We start from the raw sequence: 15,619 nt of genomic DNA, 5'->3' as shown, positions 1-15,619 counted from the left end.
TTTAAATGTCTCTTTAAAGTCTTTCAAATTTTTTGCCATCTCTTGTATCATATCTTTAAGCTCTTTATTCCCTTTCGAAACTTTTTTGTCTAGGTTTTCCAGCGCCATTTGCCATTCCTTCTTCGACATCGTGGGGCTAGCTCTACTTCGCTCCCACGAGTCTGCTCTTTTCCTTAGCTCCATGGTGCGATTTTATTGTTTTCCTTTATTTTTAAAAGTCAAAGTTTAGGTTATTTTTGTAAAAACTGATATTTATGCGGTCCAAAATGTCGGGCGTCTTTTCTCTATGGTTTTATTCTGAGGCAACCGCCCTTACCCTTGTCTAAGATGGCCTGCTTCCATTTTTCTTGAAGCCACAGCTTTGCCCTCTTCAAAAATGGAGATATTCCACTTCCGCTGCTTACAAGCCACTTCTCACCAAGCTCTTTATGGTTCTGACGCACTTCCTGTTCCTCTCCGTTTCACAGGAGACTTCCGGTTTGGGACCCATGGAGGTCTAACGCAGCTCAGGGAGCTGGGCTGTCCGAGTCGCTGTTTGTAGGGCTGGAGGGGTGCAAACTGCCCGCAGCCCCCTGTTCTCAGGCGGAGAACAGGCAAGTATGCTCAAGACCTTGAGGGCGCGTTGATCTTGGGTGTGAGGGGGGTTCTACGTAACCAGCCCCCATCCACCCTTGAGGAAGATGCCTTTTACAAGAAGATGGACTGTAGCACAGCTGTCCCTCCCCCGCAGCCTCTCTCCTGTCCAAGGCGTAGTGTTTCACAAAGGTGTCAGCTGAAGCCCAGGTCGCTGCCCTGCAGATATCCGGCATTGGCACACCTCTCCTCAATGCTGCTGACGATGCCTGTGACTTGGTGGAATGAGCATGCACCTCCAAGGGATACGGTATATTCGCAATTTTGTAACACAGCCTAATCGCCTGCACCACCCAACACACGATAGTTTGAGCACTGGCCTTCCTACCCTTGTTAGGGCCCATGAAGCACACAGAGAGCTGAGTCAATCCTAAACTGCCTCATATGGTTGAAGTAAAACAGGGTCACCCTCTTAATGTCTAAGGTGTGGAGGGCCCTCTCAGCATCATTGGCCTGTTCCTTGAAGAATACAGCCAGGACTATTTCCTGTGACACATGGAATTTTGATACAATCTTAGGCAGAAATTCCAGCTTCATCCATAGAAGTACTTTGTCAGGGTGAACCTTCAAGAAGGGCAGGTCGGCACAAAGGGTGGCCAATTCACTCACCCTCCTTGTGGACGTAACCACTACCAGAAGCGCTACTTTCACCTTAAGGGGCATGTAGCTAAGGGTTCAAAGGGTTTGCCCAGTAGCTTCGTTAGAACTAACTGTAGTGACCACTGGGGAACTACCCTCTTTGCAGGGGGAGACAGATTGTTCAGACCCTTCAAAAACAACTTAGAAATATGGCGGGAAAAGACTGTTATTGTCTACTGGTGTATGGAAGGCAGAAATCGCTGTCAAATAAACTTTAACAGAAGAGTTACAGCCCCGTGTGTTTTAACGCCAACAAAAACTCCAGAACAGTAGCTAGAGGGCAGTCAATAGGGTTCAGTCCCTTCTGTTCCACCCAGACTCTAAATCTGTCCCATTTCAGACTATACAACTGTCTCGTTGACAAGTGTCTAGCATTAAGAAGAACATGAGTCACTGCCTCAGACAGCGACCCTCTGGCATTATCAGCCAGGCTGTCAACTTGAGCCTCGTGATGGAGAACCCCATTCCATGACAGGAAATCCAAATATGTAGGTAGGTGGCGAAACTGAGATTTCAGTTTCAACAGCCCTTGGAACCAGGGCTGCCTCAGCTAGAATGGTGCTATAACTATGGCTCGAGTCCTGTCCGCCTGCAGCTTGCTGACCACTCTAGTCAGCAGAGGTAGAGGTGGGAAAGCATGAAAGAACTGTCTGGACCACCAGATTTGAAAAGCGCCTCCTTGAGACCCTAAACTTTGACCCCCTCTTGAGCAATACAAGTCCGCTTTTCAATTTTCCTCAGATGCTAACAAGTCCACAACCGGTGAACCCCAACTGTGGAAGATAGCGATTAGATAGGTGTCCTTTATAGCACATTCATGTGAGTCTGTTCCCACCCTGCTGAGGCGGTCTGTGATCACGTTGTCCATCCTTGGGATGTGGACTGCTTGCAACCAGGTTGAGTGCCTTACTGCCCAACTCCAGATATTTATGGCTTCCATACACAGACTCCGTGATGCTGTGCCTCCTTGTTTGTTGATATAACACATTGCCATGGAATTGTCCGTGAGGACCAGTACGGACATCCCAGCTACCACATCTGCAAACAAGATTAAGGCATAACATATCACTTTCAGTTCTAGTAAACTAATATGTTCATCCACCTTGTCTGCACCCCAGGTACCATGAGCATAGTGATCATCACAGTGTGCTCCCCAACCAGAATTAGACATGTTCACGATAATGGAAAAATCTGTAGATTTATGGCCAAACTGCACCCCCTCTAGCAGATGGGGGTCAACTGACCACCATTGTAAAGACCTCACAACATCCCTAGGTATGCTCAATTTCTTTTCATGGGAATCCCTGTCACCATGGAAGTGGAGAGAAACCATAACTGCAAGCATCTCATCTTCATCCTAGCTAGAGGCATCACCACCGTGGTGGAAGCCATGAACCCTAGCAGTGTTCATATCCTTCTGGCAGACTGAAATCTACACTTCTGAAACATCTTGGCCATCCCTTTGATCTTCCAAACCCTGTCAGGTGGGAAGAATGCCTTATCCAATAAGCCATTAAAAACAGCCCCAATGAATTGGACTTCACTGGTAGGCATCAATTTGGAATTCTTTTGGTTCACAAACAACCCCAAGCTCAAGCAAAGCCATAGTGTAAGGGCGACCTGTCCTTGAACATCCTGTTCAGACAGGCCCATTAGCAACCAGTCATCCAAGTATGGGTACACACAGCATCTCAATGAACGTAAATGAGCTATGACCACTGCCATGCATTTCATAAATACCCTTGGGGCTGTGGAAAGGCCAAACGGTAAGACCTGATACTGATACATTTTTTTATCGTATGTGAATCGCAGATATTTCTTATGCACTTCATGGATGAAGATGTGAAAGTACGCATCCTTGAGGTCAAGGACAGTGAACCAGCACCCCGGCATGTGTAGCATTGTCATACGGAATTTATGGACAGAAATGAATTCGTTAAGTTCCCTCAAATCTAAAATCAGTTGTTTTCCACCATCTTTTTTGTTGACCATAAAAAATCTGGAATAGAAACCCTCCTTGGGTTCAGCCTCCCCAACCTGTTGTACAGCCTCCTTGCCCAGGAGAGCCTCAAGCTCCGTCTCCAGTTTGGGACTCGGGTGTGTACCAGAAAAGTTAGGGATAGTCAGACGAGAGAAACTTTCAAACTCAATTTTATAACCATGAGAAATAATTTTCAAAACCCAAGCATTGGAAGTGATAATGCTCCAAGCAGAGTAATAACTAAACAATCGACTCCCAAAGACCAGCTCTGACCCCTGCTCTAGTCAGAATTGCTTCTGCCCATTATTAGGCTCCTTAGAGTGCTGCAGTTGCACTCCCTGGTGTTGCCTATGGTTCTGATTCCTTCTCTGGAAGGAACCCTGTGGTGCTGAATAAGGCTTCTGGCTAGGATACACATACCCTTGGTAAGGCTGGTATCTATATGCCCTACTCTTATACTGCTGTTGTCTGTATTGTCCGCCCCTTTGCCCCTGTTGGGCATGAGGGATCACTCCATAGGACTTCGCAGTGAGGCAGTCTTTGTGTTTCTGGAACAAGTAGTCATCCGTTTTTTCGGAGAACAGAGTCTTTCCCTCAAAGGGCAAGTCCTCTACATTATTCCTGGTTTCAACCGGGAGTGCCGTAGCCCTTAGCCAAGCATGCCATCAAAAAACCAGCACAGAGGTCATTGTCCTCACTGCTGTATCAAATGTATTAATGCTTGCCTTAATTTGGTGACATGCCAACTTAGTAGCCTCCTCCTGAATGACCCTCACAAAGGACTTCTGCTCATCTGGCAATTTAGCATGAAATGCTACGGCTTTGCTCCATAGAAAGAGCTAGTATGCTCCCATCATGGCCGTATAATTAGTCACCTTTAAACTCAGTGCTGCTGAGGAGTAGATCTTCCTACCCATTGTGTCCAGTTTTTGGCCCTCCTTGTGATACGGGGCTGAATATACCCCCTGCCTTTGTCTCGCCTGCATCTCCTCGGTCACGAGGGACGATGGTGGAGGGTGTATCAAGAGATGTGGGCAGGCCTCGTCTTTGGTCCTATATAGAGCCTCTTCTTTTTTTGTAGTGGTGGGAGCAGAGGCTGGTTTAGAGGTTATTGCAGTCATCACTTCTACAAATCCTTCTATAATGGGGAAGGCCACATTCAAGGATGATCCTGAATATATGTGTTGCAGTATCTTGTCTCTTGACCTTGGTTCAGTGGAGGTAATGTCTATCTTAAGTGCCTCTGCCATTCTCATGAGCATCTCGGAGTAGGATATGAAGTCATCCATAGGGGAGACTTCCCCGGTGTCACTCACCATCTCCTCCGGTGGAGTAACTAAAGGTAGGCTAGGACTCCTTCCCCTCTGGAAGGGTTCCTCAATGGTCTCCGGCTCTGATAACTGGTATGCCATCCTGGAACTGAAGAAAGAGTGATGCCTTCTAACAGGTTCCAGTGAGAAGTTCCTGTGCAAAACATCATTCAGGAGCTTGGTGTCCACCGGATAATCAAATGACCCTTGGGACCATTACCTCTCATTTCTGTAGAGGTAGCCCTCTCCAGGGGACTGATGTGACCTCTGCCATCTACAGGGCAGCTCACCTTCCTCTTGCAAGGACTGGTCTGACCATGATTTTGATTGAGTGGATTGTGATTTTGACCTCACTGATGGCATAGGTGGAAGGTCAATTATGAGCACCTGCTGTTCCATCCACTGCTCCCTTGGAACCGAGGATGAGGATCCCTGGGAGTGCAAGTGTTTATTCTTCTTAGACTTCTTGTGAGACAGTTCCTCTCTGGCTATGGCCCCTTCATTCGGAGTCATCAGAGACTCCTTTGGTCTTTTCTCGTTCGACTTCTTTGCCGGGTTTCAGTTGCCAGATCTGACCGGGATGGAGCTCTTGGTTCCTGGTTTGGATCCGGTATCAGTTCTGCTGGACCTGCATCAATGGTAGGAGTCAAAGGGTCTTGGGGCCTGGGTGTCCTCGAACCTGATTGGTTTGGATCCGATCACTTCACAGCCTCCGAGGTGCCTGATGGGGTTCGGCTCTGTGGGGTCTTCATACCTGACGTGCTCGGTCTCGGAGTCGAGGCTGGTGCTGGAGTTGGTGCTGGATCTGAGGCTTTGGACCCACCAGCCTGGGCAGTTTTCTTTGCCTCTGCTGGGGGTTTTGCCACATCTAGAGCCTTTTCCTCAGGGAGGCTTTCAGGTGGCCATCTCTCTCTCCCCTTGCCTTTGGGGTGAAATAAAGGCAGTGCTGGCAGGACTGGGTGTTATAGGTTTCCCCCAGGCACATTAAACACAATGAATGACCATCTGTTCTGGTCATCTTTCCATTGCCCTGAGTACAGTGCTTAAAGAGAGATTTCTCCGAAATAGCTATCAGTTCGACAAGGTAGAAGTAAAGATCTAACTTATCTCAACGATCAGCAAGAACCTCTTCAACTGGCGGCAAAAGAGGAACTGAGAGTATCTGGGGGCACTCTGCCCTCCTAGAGGCTGTTTCGGTGGGAAAATGGCCATGCATGCACTGCGAAGGGTAGAGGCACCCCCTAGTGGATTTTCAGCTAAAGTAATCTCTGAATTGGCAGGCCTGCACGTGTGCAGTTCCATGTGGGACTGCACAGGAAGACCGAAAATGACCTAAAATTATACTTTAAAATTTATCATGATATCAGGCATTTATAAAGTTCCTGATTATGTGCTGGGTCATTCTCAGTGCAGCTTTGTGCCTTTTGCGCGCATGTAACAAATTCTAATCTCCCCTGAGTATGTTACAGGATTGGGGAAGATACCTGAAAAATATGCTGAGCCCATTTCATATAAATGTCTCCTGTCACACAGGGAAAGCAGAATGAATTTTCCAGATGGCACTTAAAAAAATACATATATCTACAAAATATCTAGCATTTGGTTTAAGCAGGAAACAAGGAAGGCAGCAAGAAAATCCTAAGACATAAAAGGCAAACCATGTTGCCACTTTTATCCTGGCGCAGGCACACTGAGGGCCCTGGGATGCGCCTGCACCAGGATAAAAAGTGAGTAGGCAGGGGCAGGCCTCTGAGGGGCCATGGAGCAGGCAGGGAGGTGAAGCACAGGGGAGCACAGGTTGGCGGCAGCTGCAGAGCCATGCTGCACCTCCTCACCAGTTCTGCAGCCCTTCAGAGGCTTGCCTGCAGAGCCGGCGGTGAGGCAAAGTGCAGGGGCGCTTCCTTGCATGGCCTTCCTGCTGCCTCAACTACAGCTGTGGAGCCACGCTGTGCCTCCCCACTAGCTCTGCAGCCCCTCAGAGGCCTGCCTATGGAGCTAGTGGGGAGGTAAAGTATGGGGGAGCCCCCTGCAACTTCTCTGCTCGCTCTGTGGCCCCTCAGAGGCCTGCCTGCAGAGCCAGTGGGGAGACGAAGCATGGGGGACCTCCGCTTGCGTGGCCTTCTTGCCAGGTTGGCAGCAGCTGCGGAGCTGCATTGTGCCCCCCCCAGCTCCACGGCCCCTAAGAGGCCTACCTGTGGAGCCGGTGGGGAGGCAAAGCATGGGGGAGCCCCCTGCGCAGCTTCCCTGCTGGCTCTGCAGCTCCTCAGAGGCCTACCTGCAGAGCCAGCGGAGAGGCAAAGCACGGGGGACCTCCTCCTGCGTGGCCTTCCTGCTGTGTCAGTGGCAGCTGTGGAGCTGTGCTGCGCCTCCTGCCAGCTCGATGGCCCCTCAGAGGCCTTCTTGCAGAACCAGTGGGGAGGCAAAGCATGGGGAAGCCCCCCATGTGGCTTCCCCACCAGCTGTGTGGCCCCTCAGAGGTCTGCCTGTGGAGCCAGGGTGGAAATGAAGCACAGGGGAGCTACCCCTGTGTGACCGTCCTGTTGGGTCGGCAACAACCGTGGAGCCGCACTATGCCTCTCTGCCAGCTCCGTGGCCCCTCAGAGGCCTGCCTGCACAGCCGGCAGGGAGACACAGTGTGGGGGAGCCTTCTGGGTGGCCTTCCCACTATCTCCGTGGTAGCTGAAACTGAAAGCCAGAACTGGGAGCATAGTGCCCTTTTATAAGCAGAGGTCTCATAGGGAAAAGCAGGAGGTCTGTGGTTGGCAGTCAGAACTGCCTAACAGGGTTTGCAGGGATGAGATTGGAATGCCCATGACTACAGAACACCACCCCTCCCCCCTCCCTCCCTCCTGGTCTCTGCTTCCATGTAACCAATTGTAACCAATTTGCAGCTCCACATTTGGAAGCAATACCTGCTCATCAAGCTAAGTTGGGCTCAGATTGGGGTTTCCAGGGGGACAGAAGGAGTGCAGACAGAGTTCAGGCACTCCCTGCCTCCGTTGCCAAGGGAATTGATTGAAGGTGCCTGGTTGTCTGGCTTCACAAACAGTGGACAAACGCAACAAATCAGGCTTGCGATGACCGCTTGTTTGTTTGCAATGGTGCCTCATGAACAGCTTGTTCGTGAATAGACGAACGGGCTGTTCGTGGGTTTTTTGCATTCGTAATGCTCTTCGTGCCCATGTCTAGTCACAATATGGTGAAATCAAAGACTTTTTAAATCAAGAACTCTTCAATTTTGGCTTCATGTATGTGGGAGGGGCATAGCCCTGTGCAGGATTGAGGATTTTAGGCCTTTTCCTGTCATGAACACATTCATTTGTGATATTTCAACACAACCTGGTGACATCAACACAAGACTGGACTATGTTCTTTTCCATAAACCCTCGGTTTTTTTGGCTGTGCCAGGCACAACCTACTTGTTCCCTTTCTCGAAGCTGTTTATTTTCTTTTAATTTCATAATATACAAAAATTAGCTTGCCTGTCTGACATAGCAATTTGTTCCAGCATTGCAGATCCAGTATTTGTCTTCCAGTTTCCAGATATAGATGTCCTCCTGTGAAGAAATATTTAAGTAAGGAACATACTGACCATTTTTGTTATCATTTGATTTTGTTCATTTACTAGTCACTTTTTGTTTCTTAATAAGTTTCCAAAGCAACTGACATGCAGCATAACATAGAGTACAATTCAATTAGCAACATTTTTATGAATAAACAGATGAATTTGATTTGATGTGAATATGGAGGAAAGGTTGATGAAATGTATGTTGTATTTAGTTAACTGAAGGCCAAACAAGTTGTGAAAGCATTCTCGTGGCTGTCATAAGAATGCTGCCACCATTTTAAAGTAATTGTAAAATGCTGTAAAAGAACAATAAGCCTGTGCCTTATCAAGTGCTTTAATGGCAGCACATACCCTTACTCCATGGCTGTTTCAGCACTTGAAAATGTCTGGAGTGGGAGTGAGGGGACAAGAGTGCCGTGTTGTGGAGGCCTTTGTGGCATTTTTTAAATGATTTAAAAATGTTGAAATTCTCATGTTGGCCACACTGTCATGTCTTGCTTGGCTCTCATATTTCGTTTTTTTCCCTGAATCAGAAGGACAGTTATACTTTTTTATTTTAGTAGAGAAGAAATTTGCCCAATGGCAAGTATGGAGAAAAGTTACAGGAGGAGCCCCTTCAAAGGGCCAGAAGCCTCCCTTCCTGGGCCAGGAGTTGCCTTCTCAGAGCTTTTTCAAACAAAGCTTTCCTAGATCCCAAATACTCAACTTGTTAGAGGTGCTGTTCACTGCTGTTCTCTAAGATGTGTCCCTGGCGAATAGGCCACATGTGGAGGAGTTTCCAGGGATTAAATGCCTTCTGGCACCATACCCCCTTGGCTGGGCAAGCTTGGAGTTGCCCATCCCTCCTACAGGAACAAGGCAAGCACTCTTCTCCTGTCTAATGAGCAGACAGGGCAGTTTTCTGAATAAACAGATGTGAACACGGAAGAAAGGCTTGCAAAATGTATTCTACGTTTTGTTTACTTGGGTTTTTCCTTGAATATGGAGTGGGGGGCGGGTAGAGTAACAAAGGAAAAAATTAAGAATTTGAAAGCAAGCAGCTATGTTAAAAGTGAGAACATTTGTATTATATTCTGCAAAATAGTGGCATGGGTTTAACATGATAATTTGCCTCCTCTCACAATTATTACAAGACTTTATAAAGAGATGCATTATTTGTCATCATTTGAAATTCAAATTCACAGAACATAATATATTTTAGACTGGTGTGACCATGCTCATTCATATATAAATTGATGCATTTAGTTTGGTATTTTTGTCTGTGCGTGATTTTGTTTCTTCTATATTTTCCTCTCTCTTTCTGTTATCCAGAGTCATTTCTGTGGAACTAAAGTCCATTTGTCTCAGAAGAAGGGAGCTCTGACACTTGGAAATGAGTCAGTCTTTGCTACTGGATCTGAATCTTGCTCTTCTACTGCAGACCAACACGGCTACCCACCTGAAGCTGTCCCTATCCATACGTCCATAACCCTTTGCGAGAGGCTATTGGGAAGGCCCACCATGATATCCTATCTCCAATAGCAGATTGAAAGCAACTTATCATGTGATTCCAGGATCTACATACCACAGAAGATTATAGTACTGGAGATTTTGACAGTAACTTTAAAGCAATACAAACAGCGTATATTTTATATGGCAGTTCTTCAAATAACTATTCTGTGCTTGTTTTAAAAGCACACAAAAAAAGGTAAAATGAAAACCAGCTGTGAAACATGAAGCTACTGACTAAACATATCAGGATACATGTAAAGCATAATAGAAGTTTCATGCTGATTTTGAGGATCTAACAGTGGATCAAGTTTTCATTTTTTAGTGTGATTCAGCTGTGAAAGTCAAGGGAAATTCTTTCTAAGGTTGCTGCCAGACTCTCGTTCCCTAAACAGAAAATACTTGAAAACAAAGATGGTGAAAACTTTGTTAATCCATCTTTCTGTTCCTCCACTGTTGTGCCCCCCCCCACTGGGGGGGCGTGAAGAGGGAATTGTCAGTTGGGGGAATGGAGTGGGGGGATGGGGAAATGGGCAGCGCTGATGACATCACTTCTGGCATAACCGGGAAGTGACATCTGTGCATCATCATCAGCATTGTCAGTGAGGCCATCTGGTAAGTCTCCCACTGGTTATTGGCAACACTACCCAGAACTCATGTCACATCCATATTTGGACCAACCACTCAAACTCTGTTTCCCAGTTTTTATACAGTTTGAATTTGTCCCTGCCCCCTCCCATCACGAAATCCTGTTCCACATGGTGAGTGCGCACCTGGCCCTTGCTTTTACTTTTCCTCGTTTCCTTTGCCCTGCCTAGAAAGAAGACAATCTTCTTTTTCTTTGCCCCACTTGTTTTCTGTACAATTGGGAACAGAATCTTACCCCAGCATGCATTTTCATACCCCAAGAAACCCTTGTAAGCTGAACAAGCCCCCATTTGACAAACAATATGTACCTTTAGAATTTACTGACTGCCCAACCACCCAGCCTCTGCATTGGTGTTGAACTCCAGGATCAGTAGCTATAGATTTCACTCTCCTGGGCCTTCTTTCCCACAGCACTGTCTGGAGTACACTTTTTTGCTTCTCTATTTCTACCAAACATTCTAAAACAAGTAACAGTAATAACTGAAAGTATTGGGAGTGTCTGAAATGTTCATGAGAATGGGAAAGGAAATGAATCGAAACCTGCAACGACTTGCTGAGGGCAACTCAGCTATATTTATTACTTAATTAGTTAATTGGTGTGTGTGTGTGGGGGGGGTTCTCCACAATGCAGATCCAAAGCAGCTATCTCCATTTGATCCTCACAACAACTCTTTGAGGGAAATTAGATTGAAAGTTTGTGAAGGTTCCAAGGTTATACTATGAGCTCCCACAGTAGAGTGGTGATTTGAACCCGGGTCTCCTAGATCCAAGTCTGAAACTCTAATAACGACTACAGTGCACTGGCTTTTGTGGGGTGGCTGCTGCTGAACAGTAGGAAAGAACCAATCCACACTGAGTCGTGCCAGTCATGTGGTAGCAAGTCACCTGGTGGAGGTGGTTGCTGCTGGGCATGGCTCTAGTGAATATTCTTTTAAAAGCCAAATAGATCTGGGAAAGTCCTTGTCTTTTCCTGACAGAAGTCAAGGTTTTAAAACTGGCAATAGTTCTGTGGTTGCTTAGCAACAGCCACAGAGGGCATTTATATCTTTATATCTTAAAGCTTCAGCTGCTGTTTGTATTTTGGAGGAAGGGTTAACAACATCCTTTTTAAAAATTTCAGCTTTTTCTGCAAACTTGTCTTGTCTATTTATGACTCCAATACTTGGACTTAAGTATCCACAAATCTGGCCATGTTGAGAATTAGATATGTGGATGATGTAACTCCTACATACTAACTGTATTACTGGATAACTATTTGGGGTAAGCCGAAGGGGCAAGGAAAAGGGATGTGGGATAGTGGGGAGGGCTGTCTCCAAATTATGACTGTTGTTACCCTCTAATTTTTATTAATATGACTCTTGAAGTTTGCTTAGGTAAATAATACTGTTTACAGTATTAACTCATAAAAACTACAAATCATTAGGTCCTTTCAAATCTTACTGTAGTCATATTTTTCTCTTTTTAATATTTTTGCATAATTCTTGCACAGTTTTCTATCAGCAGTACTGGCCCAAAACTAATTTAAAATTGTAAAAATTAGAGTTTTCTTCAAATGTTTTTGTTAACTAATTTGAGGAATACTTTATTTTCAAATGAGGCAGTTATGAAAAAGATTGTCAGATGCCCCTGGTATCCCATGACTAGAGATGGGCACGATCTGAATTATGATAAAAAAAAACCCCACGATAATGGTGTTCGCGCAATCGGGACCTGGTGGATCGTTGTCTTCCACGGCAAACAATCCAGCGGTCGGGAGGGGGCTGGACCGGGGCTGGACGGGGTGATCATGATAGGATTGGAAAGCTAGACATTCAGGCGCCAACAATCTATTCCCCTGGCAACGGAGGCAGGGGAATGCCTGAGCTCTGTTTGAAACTTGATAATATTTCCCCTAGCGAGGAAAAGCAAACAGTTGTGAGTGAAAAGGTGGCTTCCTGAGAAAAATATAAGCAAAGTGATTTAGAGAGGAAGGGGTTAAGACTTAAGAGAGAGAAAACAAGAGAGCCGCTTTGAGCGCGGCTATCAGCAGAAGCTGTTTTGCGCTCCTCTCCTGAGTTCATTCAGTGCGATGAAAGAGTTAACAACACTGAGAAGAGATCTCTCCTCCTGACTGAGTTCATTCAGTGCTTTTTGGAAGACTGGCTGCTTGCTTTTAAAATCGGGTGGGGAGGATTCTATCTCTGCTTTTTTTAAAAAGCTGGCTGAAACTTGTTGATGGGGTGTCTCTCTCTCTCTCTATTTGGAGAGGCAGGGATGGGTTAAAAACTTTCCCCCCCTGCTCTAAGTGCGTGTGTGTGTGTGAGAAAACATCCCCTCCCTGAGGGGAGGCGGCTCGTCGCTGGGTTAAAAACTCCCCCCCCCTCTGCTCTAAGTGTGTGTGGGGGGGCGCCCCTCTGCTTTGGCTTCACTGATCCCAGATCCTAGATCGGAAATGGGACTTGATTGGAGTGAATTGGAGATCTGGGGTCGTCACCAGCGCAGATCCACGATTAGCTTGATCGGTATTTTTTTTTGGATCGTGCCCATGTCTACCCATGACTTCCTGGTGGGAAGTCACTGATGTTTCCTTTTGTTGATGTTGGTAAAAATTCCTTTCAGGAAGGTTTTAAAGGTGCTGCTGCACAGTTGAAATGGTTAACTTAAATCATAAGCACATTTTAAAAAGGCTTGTGAATAGCTTGCTGGTATGCTACAGCAACTTGCTTGGTATGTTCCAGCAACATACAAGGGAATTGTAAGCAGAGAAACACATTTCTAAGTCTACTGCAGTCAATGGGCTTAGAAGAGTGTAACTCTGCTTACAATTGCACTGTCAAACTCTCTGCAGCAACCAGGCAAAGAACCTTTTGAAAATTCTCATTTTTAAAATGAATTGATACTTTCCCACTTTAAGCCTTTGATGTGCCACACTATCTGAAACAGTGCAATCCTAAGTACGGGTGTGTGATTTGGAATTCCGATTCAGAAAATTCATGAGAATCAGACCCGATTCAAAAAGATTCGGGATTCTTGAATCGAGCCCAGTATTGCTCCTTGCTTTCAAGCTTCCCACCCCGTCGCTTTTTTCCCCTGATGGGAGGGGGAGGAGGGAACCAAGCTTACAAGTGACACAAAAAGGGTTGCTTTCAAATACCCTGCTGCTTGCTTCTCCTATGGGAGGGGGGAAGCAAGCGGTGGGGCATTTGAAAGTTAAAGTGCCCCTTTCCGTGCTGCTTGCAAGCAGCATGGAAAGGGGTGATTTCAAACCCCACGTCACTTGCTTCAGCTGACAGTCAGGGCAGCCTGCTCCCTGCCTGTCAGCTGAAGCAAACAACATGGGGTTTGAAAATTAAAGTGCCCCTTTCCAAAAGGGTACTTTCAAACCCTGTGCTGCTTGCTTCAGCTGATGGGCAGGGCAGCCTGTTTCCTGCCTGTCAGCTGAAGCAAGTGGCATCAGGTTTGAAAGTTAAAGCACCCCCTTGTCCCCCTCCCATTAGGTGAAATAAGCAGTGGGGTGGGAAGTTTAGCGACACTGTTCTTGCCACTTGCAAATGGCTTGCCACTTCAGAAAGCACTTAGTTCTGACTCTTTTTCCCAAATCTTTTTTTGTTGCACATCCGAATCTTTTGTTGTTGTTGTTGCACACCCCTGATCCTAAGCACTGGTACACCTTTCTAAGCATGTTGATTTCAATGGATTTAGATGGTGGAACCCTGATTAGGATTGCATTCTTAGGCAGGTAGCCAGGCAGGTTAGCAAACATGGCTATGGATTAGTAACATTTAAAGGTTTATATGTAGGGTTGCTTCACAACATGGAAAGGAATTGTACACCAGTTTTAACTTGAAGCTTCCTCAGACAATCCTGATCTCTTTCATTTTTGTGCAGTACAATCCTTATCTCTTTAACTTTTGTGCAGTGTTTCTTTATTTCATGTTCCTTAATAATTTCATCTTCTAACTGTATAAACCAGGGGTTTTGAGCATGCAGGCACCCGTGGAATTCGGCTGCTGGAGGTGAAGCCAACTAGAAAATATCAGGCAAAGAGGTTAGCCATAACTCTAATAGTAAATTTTCAACATTTTAGACAGAAGTTCTGTTTAGCATGGTGCCTTTTTAAACGAACATATTTAAAAAATTGCATACATGCAGCTTTATTTGCATACATACTGCTTACCTTCAATCATTTAGTGAAGATTCTTGGTTGCAGCAACTGCTAAAGCAATGTTTTTAAAAAATCTGCACAGCCAATCAGATCTTCAATGGCCAATCAGAAGCCCTGCCAGCCCTGTCCATTTTCTAAAAACACTTAGAAGATGCCAGGAATGATGTTGGCAAGCACCATGGAGCTCATGTGGGGGACTTTTGGTAAATCCATCCAAACATTTCTTTATTCAAGCCATTTTATTAACAAATTATTCTTTTAGAATCTGCATTATTTTCTTTGTTGATTTACATTATTACTGAAGTATTGCAAAGTACTTTCTCAAAACTACAATAATAGTAATATCACAAGGGGAAAGAAATCTGATTGTAGTAACTTGAAAATTAAATTGGAAGATGAAAGAATAGAATGTCTTGCTCACATGTACGCCTTGTAGTTGCTGCCTATCTTTTGGATCCTGATGTCATATTTGGAATCTATGTAGGGTTCGGTGGTTGCGTAGGTCTGAGTGAGTGCTACCACACTGGCTATATCTTGAAAATCATAATGATTGTCTACTTTGACCTGTTATATAGCATAGAGAGACAAAAAGAAAGAAAATGGAAAAGTTAGATTTGTCTTGCAAAGAAAACCCCAATATATATACATGTTTTACAAAATTATCCCCAGCTACCTGGGGAAATATTACATAACAGGTGCAGTGCACTTTAGTTTCCCTCATTCTTCTAGGAGCTATGACTGGACATACAGATTGCAGACCCTTTTTGCAAGGTTAAAATGTTGCCACACATTTCTGCCAAAAGAAGAAACATCTCCCCCCCGCCCCCGTATTTCCTGCCAAATGACTGACTAGTGAGATTTTAGTGTTTTTTAAAAAGCTCTGCCTGTGTACCTAGACCCAGAAACTCTGTGTGTCCTATTTTAGACTGCTTAATGTAAAGTGAACCTATTAGAACAAACTGAACTTTTAAAATCACATATATGAACAAATTGGAAAGTTTCATCAAAAGCTAGGATCAATCTTTAAGCAAACTGGGTTGCCAACTTCCAGGTGGGGGCCTTGAATACAACTGATCTCCAGGCTACAGAGATCAGTTTCCCTAGAAAAATGGCTACTTTGGAAGGTGGGCTTTATGGCACTATACTGTGCTGAGGGCCACCCTTCCCCAAACGAAATGCAAAAGTGATTCATAAATATGCAAACAGTA

At 45.5% G+C, this 15,619-nt stretch overlaps 1 protein-coding gene across 2 annotated transcripts in view; it reads right to left on the bottom strand.

Annotated features, from left to right (window-relative positions):
• The window catches only part of SYN2 (synapsin II), a 341,584-nt gene that overhangs the window by 42,265 nt on the left and 283,700 nt on the right, over nt 1-15,619 (bottom strand). For both annotated transcript variants that reach the window (XM_054976925.1, XM_054976926.1), the window contains 2 exons: nt 14,833-14,975; nt 8,046-8,120 (listed from right to left, as the gene is read on the bottom strand). In XM_054976925.1, coding sequence (XP_054832900.1) covers nt 8,046-8,120; nt 14,833-14,975 — 218 coding nt within the window. The remainder of the gene's footprint in view (nt 1-8,045; nt 8,121-14,832; nt 14,976-15,619) is intronic.

Source organism: Eublepharis macularius, chromosome 4 (assembly GCF_028583425.1).
Source record: "Eublepharis macularius isolate TG4126 chromosome 4, MPM_Emac_v1.0, whole genome shotgun sequence".
Classification (NCBI taxonomy): domain Eukaryota; kingdom Metazoa; phylum Chordata; class Lepidosauria; order Squamata; family Eublepharidae; genus Eublepharis; species Eublepharis macularius.
This window is presented reverse-complemented; position numbering and strand designations above follow the sequence as displayed.